Raw genomic sequence first — 16,607 nt, 5'->3', positions numbered from 1 at the left:
TACATAGCTCATTTTCAGTAAGTTTTGGAAAGTAAGTATTGGGACTAGAGCTGCAAACCAGCAAAGGTAAAGACATTTAAGGCTTTGAATAGGTTGATTGGGTTCTGGATGTATGATTGTACAGGGTTGGGGGTGGTGGGGCCCAAAGTGATTTGCCTTCATGAGGCTCATAATCTCTGGTTGGGCCCTGTTCAGGAATGCAGTTGATTAGAACCTAGTTTCACTATATCCAAAGTTTTTTTTACCGAGAGTTTATATAAGATAGGATTTATTTAGCTTTAAAGTTGATATACGCCTAAGTATAAGATTTTTTTTTATTTGTCTACATATAAATGTATGTAGAAATATGTTATTGCAAAATTAGACCTTTTCAAGAAAACCTGACATGCCTGACATATTTACCCTTTCTTCACTACTTGTTAAGCCTGTCCATAACTGGGTGCATCAGTGCATCAATCTGTGTTGCGCAGTTTTTAGCAATGGCAACGCCCATGTTTTATGAGCCTCAGTGAAACCAAATGGGTTGCCTGTAGTACTTTTTTGCCCCTAAAGTTGCCTGTAAGGCAGCCCTTCCTAATCGATACCATAATCCTAACCATAACCATAGCCAGAAAGGCAACACTGCCTTGCAGACAATATTCAGGGCAGAATTACTGAGAGAGCAAGTAGGTCTCTCTGCAGCCATCCACATCACTACTGCTGCTTCATTTCCCAGGAAATGAAACTGCTGGGTCGGGTGGGATATCACAGTCTTTCAGACCAGAGACGAAGTGACAAGTGAACAACTACTAGCAATTTCAGCAGTTTGTTGAGAAGAAATCTTCTGTAAAGTCAGATAAAGGGAAACCTGAGGATTCAACATAAAACAATACTAAAGAAATTTAATCAAGAATTTTTTGGAACCTCCAGCATTTGAGAAAATGTCTGGCAATCCACAAGACAACCAGCAGCAAGCCGTTCTTTGTGACATGTGCATTGAGGACAGGAAACCTGCACGCAAGACCTGCATGAAGTGCGAGATCTCCATGTGTGTCCAGCACCTCCAAGCCCACCTGACCACCCCTGTGCTGCTGCAAACTCACCCTCTGACTGAGCCTATGGCTGCAGGCGCTGCTGGGCTAAGTGGAACTAAATGCCCCCAACATGGCAAAGTGCTGGAGTACTACTGTTTGGACAATCTGACCTGTGTGTGTGTTTCCTGTGCCATTGAGGACCAGCACCGTCTGCACAACATGAAGACCTTCTCCACAGCTCACAAAGAGCTCATGGAAAAGCTCAACACTGAGCAGCAGGCTTTGGAAAAAAACGATGATGAGAATGTGAGTCTGGAAAAGTGGGAGAAAGCTGAAAGGGAGAAGTTGGGTCCCTCCAGCGTGCGTCTCATCGAGGCTGTGAACAGCTTGCGTGACATTTCCTTGACCAGTGTCCAGAGTTCTGTCTCTGCTCGTATGGTGTCCGTCAAAACCAGCAAGAGCAGCATACAAGCTGCTAAGAAAGAGAAGGACACCTTCCGTTTCCTGCAGATGTATTCTCAGGTACATCAGGATCTTGAGAAGGCTAAGGCTGTGGATCTGAGAAAGGGTTTGGAGCCTGGTGAGGATCGTGACAAACTGGTTCAGGAGCTCAGGCAAGGTGGTAAAAAGATGGTTGGACAAGCAGTCCAGTTATGGGGTTCCTTGCTCACTCTGGTCGACCCAGAGAACCACAGTGAAGCCTTCACTACCAGCTCAGACCTGACCTTTGACCCCCAGACTTTGGGAGCTGCCATGTCGCTGTCTGAGGATCACAAGAAAGTGTTCTACAGTAGTTGGTTTGGGCAATTGTCTCCCCACATTCTTCGAATCCAGAGTGTTGAGCCTGACTCTAATGTTCAGAGATGGATGGTCTTCCTTTCCGGTGAATATGACTGGACCATAGGTTTATGTGATGAAGAATATGTAAATAACCTGCAAAATGGACATGTGTATGGACTGTGCTGCCAAGGTAACCAACTGAGCTCTCTCACAACAGCCTGTGAGATGCCTGATACAGATGGGGCCGATTCAGAGAAAAAAGTCACTGTTTTCTCTGAATTCATCACATTTCCAGGTAAAAATGGAGCTGAGGAGATGCCCCAACCCCGAGAAGTGGAAGCGCTCTGGAACTTTGCTGTGTCCTCATTATCCCTCTTCAGCAGGATCGGCTACCACCAGAGAACAGAAATACTCACAATAAAGTTGAACCGCAACAGCCAGGACTTATTCCCTTTTGTTAAGTTTGAACAAGGAACAGCCCAGAACCCTGGTTTTATGCAGCAACAGCAATGGAAGTGCTCATGTGGGAAGAGTTACACTGACCAAGGACACAACTACACTGATGGACGGTACCAGTACTCAAAATTTCCCCAGACCGCTTGTTTCTGTGGAGGAATCATTGGTGGTCCGTGCATCACAAAGCTTCTTTGTGAACTTCTGTAATGGTCAGATTATCTATGCTTTAGTGCTTAGCCTGCATTTACGCCCCATTTACTCATTGCTAATTATTATTCATAGCTTCAAAATGCATGTAATACTTTGCTTTCACTGGAGGATGATAAATGTCATTGCTTTGTACTGAACTGTCTTATGAATATTTAGTCTTCTCAGTGCATAGATCCCAAACATTATGCTTTGACTCATTTAGCCATATACACCGTCAGGCTACACAGTAACCATCACTACAGACAGTGCAACATGGTCAAATATCTTTTCATTCCATTGAGATGAAATCATGATAATCTTTGTTACTGATGATGTTTTGAATACAGAGAAGTGAGTGACATGGCGCTTTGTACAGTAATGTGTTTTCCTCTTACCAGTCTAAAGTGGTTGTCTCCACCTACTGGCCATGAAGACTAATTGCTGCATATTGTGACAAATGTTAACTGGTGAAGGAGCCTTTGTGTCTGTTGGTACAGATATTGGAAGATATATTCAAGAATAAAGGTGTCAGCAAAACTACATCATATTATATGAGATGCCTTTTTTTTTTTTATTGGATTAAAGAATTGTGAGGAAAGTAATAAAAAGATGACACAAAAACTGCATACAATATTTGAATGGATGTGTTGCCATCAAAAACATTGCTGCGATTATCACATCCACATCAGTGTTACAATGTAAAACAATCAGCAAAACCAACAACAGTTTGAAACAAAATACCTACACAGTGACACTGAGTGAAGTGAAACCATATCAAAAGGTGAAAAAACTTTTCAGTGGTACTGGCAGGAATTAGGATGATTCCATATTAATCAGTAGTATTTTCTCCTAAACTAAACCCACATAAAATGTGTGATCCATCAGGAGCAGCGAGAGGACAGAAGAACTGTAAATATGTAAATTTGATAATGCCTGCTATAATTAGTGACTACAGCGTTTCATTGCTATGGACGCATTGGACTTTACAGACAAGTTTCCACATTCATTTGTCCCAATATAAATTTTAGTTATTTGAATAAGAAGATACATTTTGATAGCTCTGTGGTGAGAGGCCTAGAAATAAAAGTGACTTTTAGAAATTACAAAAAATGAAGCTCTAAAGAAACTTTACATTAGAATGATCAAAGATGACAGACATGCCAAGAGCTTGAAAATTACTGAGACAGCTACAGGCAGGTAATAAATTAAAGGAAAATCCAACTTAAAGGTTCTAAATAAGGTCCTAGGCCACCACAAGCCACCAGAGCAGCTTCAGTGCTCCTTGGCATTGGCACTTGTCGGACAACCCTTACCATGAACCTAACCATAACTGTAGTCAGGAGAAAATATTCAGGGCAAAGTCTTCAAGAGAACAAATAGGTCTCTCTGCAGACTGCAAATAAAACATGCCCCACAGTGCAACACGCTTCCACATTAGTATTAGAAGTTACAGTTTAATCTATCAGGAAATAAAATTGCTGGGCGTGGACAGGAGATCACAGTCTTTCAGACCAGAGACGAAGTGACAGAGACAAGTGAACAACTACTAGCAATTTCTGCAGTTTGTTGAGAAGAAATCTTCTGTAAAGTCAGATAAAGGGAAACCTGAGGATTCAACATAAAACAATACTTAAGAAATTAAATCAGGAATTTTTTGGAACTTCCAGGATTTGAGAAAATGTCTGGCAATCCACAAGACAACCAGCAGCAAGCCATCCTTTGTGACATGTGCATTGAGGACAGGAAACCTGCACGCAAGACCTGCATGAAGTGCGAGATCTCCATGTGTGTCCAGCACCTCCAGGCCCACCTGACCACCCCTGTGCTGCTGCAAACTCACCCTCTGACTGAGCCTATGGCTGCAGGCGCTGCTGGGCTAAGTGGAACTAAATGCCCCCAACATGGCAAAGTGCTGGAGTACTACTGTTTGGATGATCTGACCTGTGTGTGTGTTTCCTGTGCCATTGAGGACCAGCACCGTCTGCACAACATGAAGACCTTCTCCACAGCTCACAAAGAGCTCATGGAAAAGCTCAACACTGAGCAGCAGGCTTTGGAAAAAACCGATGATGAGAATGTGAGTCTGGAAAAGTGGGAGAAAGCTGAAAGGGAGAAGTTGGGTCCCTCCAGCGTGCGTCTCATTGAGGCGGTGAACAGCTTGCGTGACATTTCCTTGACCAGTGTCCAGAGTTCTGTCTCTGCTCGTATGGTGTCCATCAAAACCAGCAAGAGCAGCATACAAGCTGCAAAGACAGAGATTGACACCTTCCGTTTCCTGCAGATGTATTCTCAGGTACATCAGGATCTTGAGAAGGCTAAGGCTGTGGATCTGAGAAAGGGTTTGGAGCCTGGTGAGGATCGTGACAAACTGGTTCAGGAGCTCAGGGAAGGTGGTGAAAAGATGGTTGGACAAGCAGTCGAGTTATGGGGTTCCTTGCTCACTCTGGTCGACCCAGAGAACCACAATGAAGCCTTCAGTACCAGCTCAGACCTGACCTTTGACCCCCACACTTTGGGAGCTCCTGTGTCACTGTCAAAGGACCACAGGAAAGTCTTCTACAGTCGCTGGTTGGGGCACTTGTCTCCCCGCACTCTTCGAATCAAGAGTGTGCATGCTGGATGTGGTCTTTTCCGATGGATGGTCAGCCTCTCCAATGACTGTGACTAGACTGTAGGACTGTGTGACAAAGAATCTGCAGAGAACCTCAAAGTTGGACATGTGTATGGACTGTGCTGCCAAGGTAACCAGCTGAGCTCTCTCACGACAGACTATGATGTGAATTCTGATACTGTTGTATCAAGGAATTTTGGAGAAACAAGCTCTGGGTTTCAGGAAAAAAAAACAGAGAAAAAAACCTGTGTGTCCTCTCAGGTGATCAACCCTCGAGGTGAAAATGGAGCTGAGGAAACACCCCGACCCCAAAAAGTGGAAGTGATCTGGAATTTTGCTGCTTCCTCATTATCCTTCTTCAGTAGGATCGGCCAGCACCAGAGGACCAAAATACTCACAATAAACGTGAGCCTCAACAACTGGGAATTATTCCCTTTTGTTCACTTTGAGCAGGAAAAAGCCCCAAATCATGGGAATCGCTCCTCTGAAATGACCCGGCAACAGTGGAAGTGCTCATGTGGGAAGGTTTATAAGGAAACCAGCAAAGAATACAGTCAAGGAGGATATCATTACTCCAAGTTTTCCGTGTCTTCTTGTTCCTGTGGCAGGGTTATTGGTGACCCATACATCACAGAGGTTCTTTGTGAACTTCTGTAAAGGTCAGGCAGAGTGTCTGTACTTAAATGCTCAACATGCATCTCCCTTTAAATGATTATATTTACTCTGCAAAGCTAAAAATCAGTAATAGGCATATTTTCTCACCATAACTTTATTTGTTTAGTGTTAAGCTGCTGTCTCCTCTTTAGCCTTGTACATGCATAGCTCTAAAAAAGTATGCTTTGAGCATTTTGAGCATGCACAATATTATACATTAAGCATGTGATTTTTGTTAATGATTTTTTTTTAAAGCACACAACTATGTCATGTGATTCTTTCAGAGTTGTAATATGGTTTCTCTTATCGACAAGTCCAAGGTATTGTCTCCACCTACTGGTCATGAATGCTCAGTGCTAACTCATTCTTATAAATATCTTTGTGTATCAAGTACAAAATATCTGATGTTTTACAGTCAAGTTATCAGAGTGGTAACAATTAAATGTGTTTGTGTTGGACAATTATTGCAGATGATCAAAAAGTAAATACAACTTTAAGATTTTATATGGAATGTTTTTTTTATTATTAATGATGAGACTGAACACATGTGAAGTAACACAAGAACAGAATGTATCATTTGACCATGGTCCACCTTTCATAAAAATTACCGTCAATGTAACGTCAGTATAAAATGATACAGAAAAAAGTTTGAAAAGGGATAATAACTACAAAGACACAGTGAATGAAGGGAAACCATACCAAATCGTACAAAATCTCTTCAGTGAATGATACTGGTAAGCAAGAGGTATAAGCACATAATAACCACTGATGAATCTATATTAACCGATTTTGTGTATATCCTTAAACTAAACCCACATGAACTCTGGTATCCATCTGGAGCAGCTTGAGGACAGAAAAACTGCAAATATCCAAGGATACAAATTTTCACTGTGATTACAACCGTTTACAACTGTAGAGGTAGTCTAACACTGTCCTCTGTTGACAATTTTTTAATGCAATGATCCCAACATAATTCCTCCTTAGTTTGGTAGGTAAAATGGCCTACCAATTAATAAAACATTTAGGTAAAAGTACACATATTAGAGACAGTGCATGTCACAGTGGTGTCAAACACTGTTGCTTGTCAGATTGTGTCAAGTTTCTATTATATTTTCATACAGTTCAACATTAACATTGTAGTGAAGGGAAACTGAATATAAAATACTATTTAAACATATAAATCATTAAAGTGCAAAACTTAACCAGTGAATGTTTAAAGTATTAAACTATCTCAGTAATGGCCACTAAAGTTGCATACATGTTTAGTTTTTCTAAACAATTTAAGACATTTGTAAGGATTTTGGTTTTGGGTGACAAAGGCTTATAATGTCAGTCCAGAACTATGTTGTAATGGATATACTGTTTGTGGTGTGTGATGAGATGCCTGGAAAACAAAAGTGAATGCAAGAAAAAGAAAAGATTAAGCTTGAAAGAGAGTTCAGATTGGAATGATAAGACGTGGAAGGCAGGCCAAGAGCAGGAACTGACTACATTGGAGAGTGATGTTGCAGTAGCTCTGGCATTATCACACTGATCCTGGTAACAGTTTGTGACTTGCCTCAAATAAATATCATCTGAAGAGTTAAAGCAACTCAGAGTTAGAGTGCAAAAACTCAAACTTGCATTGAACCTGATAGTCAAATAAGCTAAAACCAAATTTTTTATCTATAAGTAACAAATGTGTGTGTGTGTGTGTCTGACATCTGAGTGTCAGACACAGCAGCGTTGCAGACTCAGTAGGTAAAGTAAACTCACACTCTTATCTACAGGTTAGACATTTTTAAGGCCAGGTCACAAACCCGACTTGATGAGGGTGCAAGTGGCACAAAACACTGCCAGCAAATACAAATGCCTAACATGTAGGTAGGTGTGTAGGTTTACTTGCTTTACTTAGACTTCATCCAACCAAGCACGTACCCTGATGTGCTTGGACTAACCGGTACAAAAAAGTTGCAGACTCATCCTTACACGTGAACCAGGCAAGCCCCAGAACCGGCCTGGGGCTTAGCTGTCGTTACCGAAGACAGTGTTGAGCTGCTGGGTGACCCTGATGAAGGTTGTCCTGCGGCTCAGCTCCTTCAGCTTGGCTGCCCCCACGTAGGTGCAGGTGGAGCGAACCCCACCCAGGATGTCTCGTATCGTCACGTCCACCGGTCCTTTGTAAAGAACTTCAACTGTCTTCCCTTCAGAGGCTCTGGGTGGGGGCAAAAGAGAAAAGGAGATACCAGGACTGTCCTTCTAGGAGCTCCAAGACAAACATGTTCTGTGCCCCCCCTCAACAGTGATCACCATTTGAACCTGTGCATTGTTCACCTGCCCCTTCAAGCACCTCACCAGTCAGGTATCCACCCTATCAGATAGGTCAGGCAAACAATACTAAATATTTTTTAATGTACAACTGTTGAAAAAGCCAAAATATTACACAGCTTTGTAATAAAGGGCAAGTTTACATGGAAATTACAGCTCAGCCCAGTGATTCATGACCAGTAGAAAAGCCATAGAGGGCAAACTATAAAACAATGACCAGATAAAAATGGGACAAAAGGGCCTGAATGATCTGTGAGGTGTTTCCTCGAATGCCTCATAATTACCATCACTGACCTCTCAAACATACTAATAACAATAAACACACTCAACTAACTGCCACCTTCTGGTAACCCATCTGTAACTTCAAGAAGATGGTAAATCATTATATATTACAACTGGTTATGAAGTTTCTACATCAGCTAAAGCTTAAAATGTCAAAGTAAACTTTTACTAATTGCCCATTCTCCCAAAAAGAGACCCTAAAACCAGATTTTATCACTTATCTAGCAGAATAAATGTGTAACACTGCATCTCTCTGTCTGACCTGTACTCAGCCACGCCCCCAGCATGTTTCTTCATCGCTGTATCAGAGCTCATCCCATAGAACAGCTTGTATTTCTTTCCATTCTTCTCAATGACGTTGCCCCCGCTCTCCGAGTGGCCAGCCAGCATACCACCTAGCATCACAAAGTCTGCTCCCGCACCTGAGTCACACAGAAATAAAGAGAGGCCGGGATATATCGAGAAACTGTGTTGAAGGATGTGTGTTTTGTTTTTTAATTAGAGTGCAAAATGTACCGAAAGCCTTCGAGACATCTCCTGGGCAAGTGCACCCTCCATCCTGCATGAAATACAAAGGAATTTGGAGTTGAATAATGGAGAAGAAATTATCAAAAGACATACTGTGAGAGCACTGTTATGTTTTGCACATATTTGGTGAGGTTTATTATTACAGCCTAATGTAGAAGAATGGCAACTGTGTATCCCAGAAAAGCTCATGTATAGTATAGATGAACTAGCTAGAGACATTCATCACATGAGCATTATCTGGTGCAAGGAGATGATAGCTTGGGACAGGATGTGTTTCTCTAAGCATTTTATGTTTATGCTGGAAAACAATGAAAGGTTATTTTATTGAGCAAAGACACTTACAGAGATGATGTGGCCACCCAAACCATGGGCTGCATCTGCACACTCAATCACAGCGCTCAGCTGGGGGTAACCCACCCCGGTCTTCTTGCGAGTGGTGCACACAGAGCCTGGGGGGGAGCACACATGGAAGTCATAAGACTGTTTAACAGACTGCGGTGAAACAGGATTGGCAAACATTGTGCTTGTTTTGTCTATTGTAAATGGGTGGGGTTTGTCATGCAGTACAATATAATGGCTACCAAAAAGTCTCGCCAGCCACAGGAAAGCATTTGAAAGTTAGTGTAGTGTCTGTACTTCACTGAGAGTGAGAGCAAACCTGATGACTGAATTGTTCCAATGGAGTAAAACCTGGCTGATGTAATACTCCATTAAAACAAATGCTAAGGATTATTTGCTGTTTCACCCAGGTTAGTAACTTCTAAACATCATCCTATAAATCAAGTGTAATCAAAGTAATGGCCAAAGAACATTTAGTAGGATTTTGTACAGAAAGCCAAACTCTAAGTTCATGAATATCCGTGAACTACGTATATTATTAGATCTCAAGCTGTGGTGGTGGAGCACTGAGATCACTCTGTGGCTTATTTTAAAGTCACAGTGGACATGTGCATGAGTTGAAGGTGGAATAACATGTTTTGCGGGCTGTATGTGAGCTATTATGTACCATGCCATTATGCATGTTACTGAGAGGTATGCTGTGATCACCTGGTCCGATGCCTACTTTGATGATGTCAGCACCAGCCAGGATCAGCTCCTCCACCATCTCTCCTGTCACCACGTTTCCCGCCTGAGCAAAATAATGAAAATGGAAGATGATTTTATCCCCCGAGAAAGCTAAAATAAAAAAACAAACAAACAAACAAAACATATTCGTTCCACCCGAGTCAAAAGGTAAAGTTGGCAAACCAGCCAGTCGCTGACCATGATAGTGTGTGAGGGGAACTTCTGCCTGACGTCTTTGACAAAGTGGACAAAGTGTTCGGAGTAGCCGTTAGCCACATCTACACAGATGTACTGCAGCTGGGGCACCGCAGCCAAGATGGCCGAAATCTTGTCGAAGTCGCAGTCGCCGGTCCCTGTGCTCACTGCCACACTCTGAGAGACACAGGCAGAGAGAGGGAGAGAAAGAGAGTCCACTCAACGCAAACACCGCAAACAGTAAACCCATCAAATATGAGGATAATGTGAAGAATTTAAACTTAAAGTACCTCTATGCATTCTGGGTGCTTTGCTGCAAACTCCTTCCAGTCATCCAGAGAGTAATGTTTGTGGATTGTGGTGAAGAGAGTGAACTAGTGGACGAGAGAGAGAGCACCGGACTGATCAGGCTGTTTGTGCAGAGAAATGTTACAGATATCTCACTGCGATCCAGGGACATTGCTGGAAATTTTAGGCCGCTTAACAGCCTCATGCAACAGATTTACTACAGTATTATCTCTCCTTTTTGCTGGGCTCCTTCAAGCTTGGGGACGCTGATTTCAAACCCTACCTTGAAGTCTATTTTCTATTTCTACTCTCTCATGATATTATAAGAATTAGTTTAAAACTCTGAAATGCCTACAGAAATACACCTTGTTCTTACTTTAGTTAATTTAGTTAAGATCATGATCACATATAGTGACAAAATCATGGCACACGGCATGGCTAAAGTTCAACAAATGTTAGTTAAACACAGGAAGGACATTCTTCAAAAAGACACCAAGTTAACAAATAACTTTTGGCTTATGTGATTGTAATAACAAAATAAATCCAAGCATAGATGGGCAGTTTAAATAATACTTTGGCAAATACCTTTGTCTATGATTCATTGTACTTACATTCTTACATTAAACAAAATATGGTCCTATGGTCCTTAAGCGACTGGTTTTACAAAGGCTGCAGATTGTCTGTTTTCTAGCCAGTTCACAGCAGCCATTTTGACATGAAATTAGTTAATTAAGTTTCTGTTCCATTTCAGGGTATCAGAGCCTTTCCAGTGAACCAGCATGAAAAACAGCAGGCCCCTGTCTCTGTTAAACCTCAATGGGGCAAAACCTCCATAAATGTCGTCATTAACACCTGTGTTTATCCTGCTATTTCATGTCAAAATGGATGTTGTGTAATAGTCTATTAATTGACACTGCTATAGTTTTACATACAAAATGACAATTCCAGTTCATTACCTCTACTGAGTTTTAAGAGGATAAGAGAGACTTAGACGTTTAATTAGGTTAGGCTTGATTACCTCTTGGTTGTGATCCATACATTGGGAAAGTAAGTAGAAACCTGATTGTCAGTGTATTAGTAGGTATAAGTTTAAATGATTGAATTCAGACCTAACTTTATTTGTAGAGTTATCTAGTGCTGACCACTTCAATCACTTGTCCCTCTGTCAAAACGTATCTCAAAGTTCAGATTTTTTTTTTCTTTTACAAGAGAAAGTGTGAAAATAGATAAAACAACTGCAAAATTTAAAAAGGACTGTGCAGCTCTCTGTGAAATAACACATCTCATAACATGCGTATGTTACCTGGTGCAAGGCCAGGGCCATCTCAAAGGTCCCCACAGTGTCCATGTTGGCAGCGATGATGGGGATCCCTCTGTAGCTGCCCTTGGAGTTCCTAAAGGTGAAGCTCCTCATCAGGTCTACCTAGGAGAGCACGGGAGATGTAAACTTGGAATACACTGGCGACTTCGGTAAATCACGCGCAGAATGAAAACATTAGTTCTCTACCTCACTCCGAGACTTGAGCGTGCTCCTCTTCGGCCGCAGAAGCACATCCTTGAAGTCGAGCTTGATGTCATTCTCAATGCGAGGCATGCCGGCAACAGGTTGGGCCGCTACTGTGAAAAAGAGGAAACAGTGTTTATCCTGGAATGTGACTGTGTCAGCGAGAGAGGGGAGGTCAAAGGTCAGAATGGTACTTTTGAATTGTCTCTCTCACTCTGTGTTAAAACCCCCACCCAACCCATATAAACACACATACACACTCATACACACAGAACCAGAGATGGGATTAAGTCACCCATGTGCAAGTCTCAAGTAAGTCTCAAGTCTTAACCTTCAAGTCTCAAGTAAGTTCAAGTCTTAACTTTCAAGTCTCAAGTAAGTCCCAAGTAATTTTTTCTTGGGCATGTCAAGTCAAGTCAAGTCCTGTAATAGATCAAGTCAAATCCAAGTCAAGTCACATTATTACAATCTTACCTGCAGAATCCGGTCTTAATAAAGAGAAAATATAAGATATTAGTAACTGATTGACAGTGTTGTCATCCAGTCATTACAACACTCGTATACCGGGTAATATTCCAGGCTAGAGATATTTATTTTATATTTTATATTGAAACTGAAAACATGAAATGAACAACAATCAAGTCATTCAAGTCATCGTGTCTCAAGTCGAGTCAAGTCCCGAGTCTTAAACTTCCAAGCCCAAGTCAAGTCTCAAGTTTTTTATTTTTTTGTCAAGTCAAGTCACAAGTCATTAAAACAGTGACTCGAGTCGACTTGAGTCCAAGTCGCAATGACTCAAGTCCCCATCTCTGCACAGAACTTATCAAAACATGGAGTCATACAAATTCACACTGTCATTAACAAGCTGCAGCCTTGCATGGAATAAGGGTCACTCCACCACAAAAGAAAAAGAGGAAGATTTTAAACCAACGACAATGTAATTACCATTATGTCCAACTGTAACAACGCCAGCTGCTTGAAAACACCACATTATTAATGCCCTTTACTTTAAGCGCTGCACAGAGATGAGAAAATCATTGCTTTAGCGTGTTTTTCAGCTCGACACATATGTTAGCAGACGTTAGCAAACACGTCCTGTCAAAACTCAAGGTTATGAAACGCCACACTGCCCTTCCTCAAAGCTAGCGGCCGGTTAGCTTGGTGAAATCTTAAAGCTTAGCATACTCGTTCGGCAGAGATGCAAAATTATGTTTTATGTTCGGGGAATGATAGAAAGCTTTTTACCTTCAGGGATGTATGACAGCGTTTATGTGGAGTGCAGCTTCCTCTGATTGAATCCGAGCCGGGAGGTTTTACAGAGGCGGACCTGACTGCGAGCCCTGCTTTTGTAGTTTTTGTGCGGCGTCATTCCGACCGTTACAAGCTCACAAAAACTACAAACAACACGGCTCGATTTACGTCAACGCGCTGACGTCGTAAAAGATAAATTCACTCTTTCAAAAACCTTTCAAAAACCTTCTCCTTAAAAAAAAAAAAAAAAAAAAAATGTTTACGTTGTTGCGTAAATGATTGAATACTTAGGCGTTGTATTTTTTTCTGCATTCATTTTATATTCATTTTTATATTATATCGATTGTTTTTATATTTTTTTCTTTGACTTTTATTTATTTTAATTTCTACTCGTTTCATTGGAAATTATATTGACAACGTATGAAATATTTGTAATTTAAATGTGTTTTCAATAAAGATTGGGGAAACTGATTTAAAAAAAAAAAAAACCTTCTCCTTGAATTACTGTGTAACTATATGTGGGTCATTTTAAGATTTTTTTTTTTTTTTTTTTTTTTTTTTTAATTTGAGACATGTTTAATTTGTGAGGGCAACGGCACCAAACCGCCGCTCGGAAATAAAAAAAAATAATAATAATAAAAAAAAAAAAAGTAGCGGAACCTTTGTGATGCAGCCAAAGTGACGGCGGGAGTCCTTAAGACACACAGGAACACCCATTGAATTTTTTATTTTTTTTTAGGGGGGAAAGGAAGAAATATCAGATTTCCCAGCCAAATTAGGGCATTCAAATATTGTTCAACCCGCCGCTGGATACGCCATTAATTCATAAAACACATTAACACGACGGAGTCACTTCAGTGAATGTGGTGAGGAGCAGAGGAAAGCCAGCATGCTGATAAAAGTAAAGGTAGGGAAAGCCAACCCACCGTCTGTGTGCTTCAGCCAACCATTTTAACAGTGCAAGCAATATCCAAAACGAGATTCAGAGCTTGTAAATGCTAATGGTTGTCAATTTGTTAAATACTAGAGTACACTTTGTCCCTTCATTCACAGACCCTCACTGGCAAGGAGATAGAGATTGACATAGAGCCCACAGATAAGGTATATTTCTGGAAAAACAGTCTGATTCAGTTGTCCTGTGTTGATGATAACCTCAGGGTCAGTGTGTGTGTGTGTGTCTGAATGTGACATGTTGTGTGTGTTTCCATGCAGGTGGAGCGGATTAAAGAGAGGGTGGAGGAGAAAGAGGGGATCCCTCCCCAGCAGCAGAGGCTCATCTACAGTGGAAAACAAATGTAAGGCTCAAATACTACACATAGATATGAATTTAGGAAGTGAATATAGTAAGCCTCTTCTTCTGTTAAAAAGTGTTATACCTTAATGCTGTGATATAATTTTAGTGCACACTTTTAACTGCATTGTGCTAATGCTGTTTTGATAAATTTTAGTGGGAATTTTGGATTAAATTTGAGTCAGTTTGTCACCGATTTTATTAGGTATATATGTAATCTTTTATCTACCAAGTTATTGCACATTAGGGTGTATTTTAACCGTCCTGTTATCTTCAACTTTAGGAACTTTTTTATCATTTGGGGTCAGTTTGACATCGGTAATCTAAACCTCCAGGAAATTATTATAATAAGAATTGTTACCTGAGGTTATGTGTCAAGTGCCTTGTGTTTCTTGTTGACCACCAGGTGTCAAATTGACTCCAATGAAACACAAAATGTGCACAGGATTTTGAAAACAAATCATTTTAAATTTTGTGTTTATCCAGTTGTCCTCATTAAATATGAAGAGGAAAGCAAACAAAAAATGATGTTAAATCATGTATTTATAGACATTAAACATTGAATGGGGTCAAATCCCACAGACAATAGGAGGTTTAAGGTAGGTTTATACCTTTTGTGAGAGAATTGCAGTGAAAAAAGAACTGCAGTGTGTCATGATACAAGCTATATCATGAGTCATGTATTGTGATATGTGTTGTAGAGGACTTGACAGTGACAGTTACAGTGCAAAATTTCTGCTGTCTGTGTATATGGAATATTTTACAGCTTTATTGTTTAACAGCACAGGAAGCACATATCACAAGCTCTCATCCAGCACATCCCCCCTCTCTGTTCTCAGGAACGATGAGAAAACGGCAGCAGACTATAAGATCCAGGGCGGCTCCGTCCTCCATCTGGTCCTCGCTCTCCGAGGAGGAGGTGGAGGACAGTCCCTCGGCCGTCCCAGAAGCCTCTGCTCCAAGCCTGTGTTGTAGCCGCCATGACCAAACTTGCCTTAGCATTCGCCTACATCGATTGGAAACACTGCAGCTACAGCCTTCAGCCGGCCTGTCGGGTCGCCTGGCTGCACTGTAGGCAACACAGAGCTATCGAAAAGGAGTTTGATCAGGTTTTACTCACAGCAGCCAAGTTGCCGCCTCTCCCCTCTAGCCAATATCATGTTGGCTGTAAATGTGTGACACTTTCCTCCCTCTCTATAACATTGTGTTTACAGCCTTTTCCACACTGAGAAACGTCACATGCTAAAGTCGGGCTGGCAGAAAATACAAAGTAACTCACAAATCGAAAGAAATCAGCGGCTTTGAGGTGGCACTGCAGAGCTAAGGTGGCTGTCGCTGAAAGCTCTAATGTTCAAGTCAAGGCTGCGTTTTTTCCGCAGAGGTGGTCTCTGTTCCACTGGCTCACAGTGGAGCAGAGACGAAACAGCACCAAGATGCTTTAGGGAAACATGCAGTCTTTGCCTTTTGACACAGATTCCAGTTCAGTTTTTTTGTTCCTGCTGCTGAGGCACGTCATGAGACCAGGGTTGTGTGTCATTCTCCTCTTCAAGTTGCCCCTGTTTTCTTTTTTTTTCTAGATAATTATCTTTGACCTCTGGGTATATCAGCATATCACAAGTCATTTTCTCTTGTCCCATACCCAGATTTGTGAAAAAGTTAAGGGCATGTTCAACAGGATTTACAACTATCTATATCTATAAAACAAGCAAATGCATTGCAAAGTGGGGAAAAACCTCATCCCGCTAATTTTGAATCATGTAACGTTATTATTTGCTTCGTTTTAAAAGCTGCGTAGCTGAATAAATGCTGAGCTCATAATGTGTCGTATGGCATCATTTTGTTTGAATCCCAGCTTGCAGGCCGCTGTGCTCTGCCGGCATCACTTCAGTATTGTGAGGTGACAAGGAATGTGCCCTGTGTAAATCTCTGAAAACGTAGTGCTAAGTGATTTTTTTTTCTTTTCATTGTGAGATGAAGCAAGCAACTGTTAATTTCAACATCTGTAAATGCTGTCAAACTAGCACCCATATCCCCTACGTCCCTCCAGAGATTTTAAGTTGACGGTGTATACAAGAGTATGTGAAAATGTTTGAAACTGACTAATGCTGTGGATTACTGTGTCAGTAGAATAAACTTAATAATCACAAATGTGTCACTCCTGCTCCTCTCGCTCAAGATGAACAAAGCCTGAAC

General features: G+C 41.2%; 2 protein-coding genes across 2 annotated transcripts; one reads left to right on the top strand and one right to left on the bottom strand.

The window, feature by feature from the left end:
* Positions 1–6,208: 6,208 nt before the first annotated feature.
* On the bottom strand, positions 6,209–13,191 carry gmpr2 (guanosine monophosphate reductase 2). The gene is made up of 10 exons (XM_030076774.1): positions 13,118–13,191; positions 11,876–11,985; positions 11,672–11,791; positions 10,371–10,454; positions 10,084–10,257; positions 9,868–9,949; positions 9,163–9,269; positions 8,809–8,851; positions 8,555–8,714; positions 6,209–7,897 (listed from the first exon to the last, which is right to left on the bottom strand). Exons 2-10 carry the CDS (start codon positions 11,960–11,962, stop codon positions 7,708–7,710), a joined length of 1,047 nt encoding a protein of 348 aa, XP_029932634.1. The 5' UTR covers positions 11,963–11,985; positions 13,118–13,191; the 3' UTR covers positions 6,209–7,707.
* A 617-nt stretch (positions 13,192–13,808) lies between these two features.
* Positions 13,809–16,566, top strand: nedd8 (NEDD8 ubiquitin like modifier). The gene is made up of 4 exons (XM_030076734.1): positions 13,809–14,030; positions 14,177–14,224; positions 14,336–14,418; positions 15,254–16,566. Exons 1-4 carry the CDS (start codon positions 14,013–14,015, stop codon positions 15,387–15,389), a joined length of 285 nt encoding a protein of 94 aa, XP_029932594.1. The 5' UTR covers positions 13,809–14,012; the 3' UTR covers positions 15,390–16,566.
* The last annotated feature ends 41 nt before the right edge of the window (positions 16,567–16,607 follow it).

The sequence above is a fragment of the Myripristis murdjan genome, chromosome 18 (assembly GCF_902150065.1).
Source record: "Myripristis murdjan chromosome 18, fMyrMur1.1, whole genome shotgun sequence".
Classification (NCBI taxonomy): Eukaryota; Metazoa; Chordata; class Actinopteri; order Holocentriformes; family Holocentridae; genus Myripristis; species Myripristis murdjan.
This window is presented reverse-complemented; position numbering and strand designations above follow the sequence as displayed.

What these genes read in the sequence shown, in the direction of transcription:
- nedd8 (XM_030076734.1), top strand. An exon ending in ACATAGAGCCCACAGATAAG is followed by an intron (nt 14,225 to 14,335) that starts GTATATTTCTGG and finishes GTTTCCATGCAG; the next exon opens with GTGGAGCGGATTAAAGAGAG. An exon ending in ATCTACAGTGGAAAACAAAT is followed by an intron (nt 14,419 to 15,253) that starts GTAAGGCTCAAA and finishes CTCTGTTCTCAG; the next exon opens with GAACGATGAGAAAACGGCAG.
- gmpr2 (XM_030076774.1), bottom strand. Translation starts at nt 11,962, where the DNA reads ATGCCTCGCATTGAGAATGACATCAAGCTCGACTTCAAGGATGTGCTT. An exon ending in CGCTCAAGTCTCGGAGTGAG is followed by an intron (nt 11,792 to 11,875) that starts GTAGAGAACTAA and finishes GTGCTCTCCTAG; the next exon opens with GTAGACCTGATGAGGAGCTT. An exon ending in TGGCCCTGGCCTTGCACCAG is followed by an intron (nt 10,455 to 11,671) that starts GTAACATACGCA and finishes CTCGTCCACTAG; the next exon opens with TTCACTCTCTTCACCACAAT.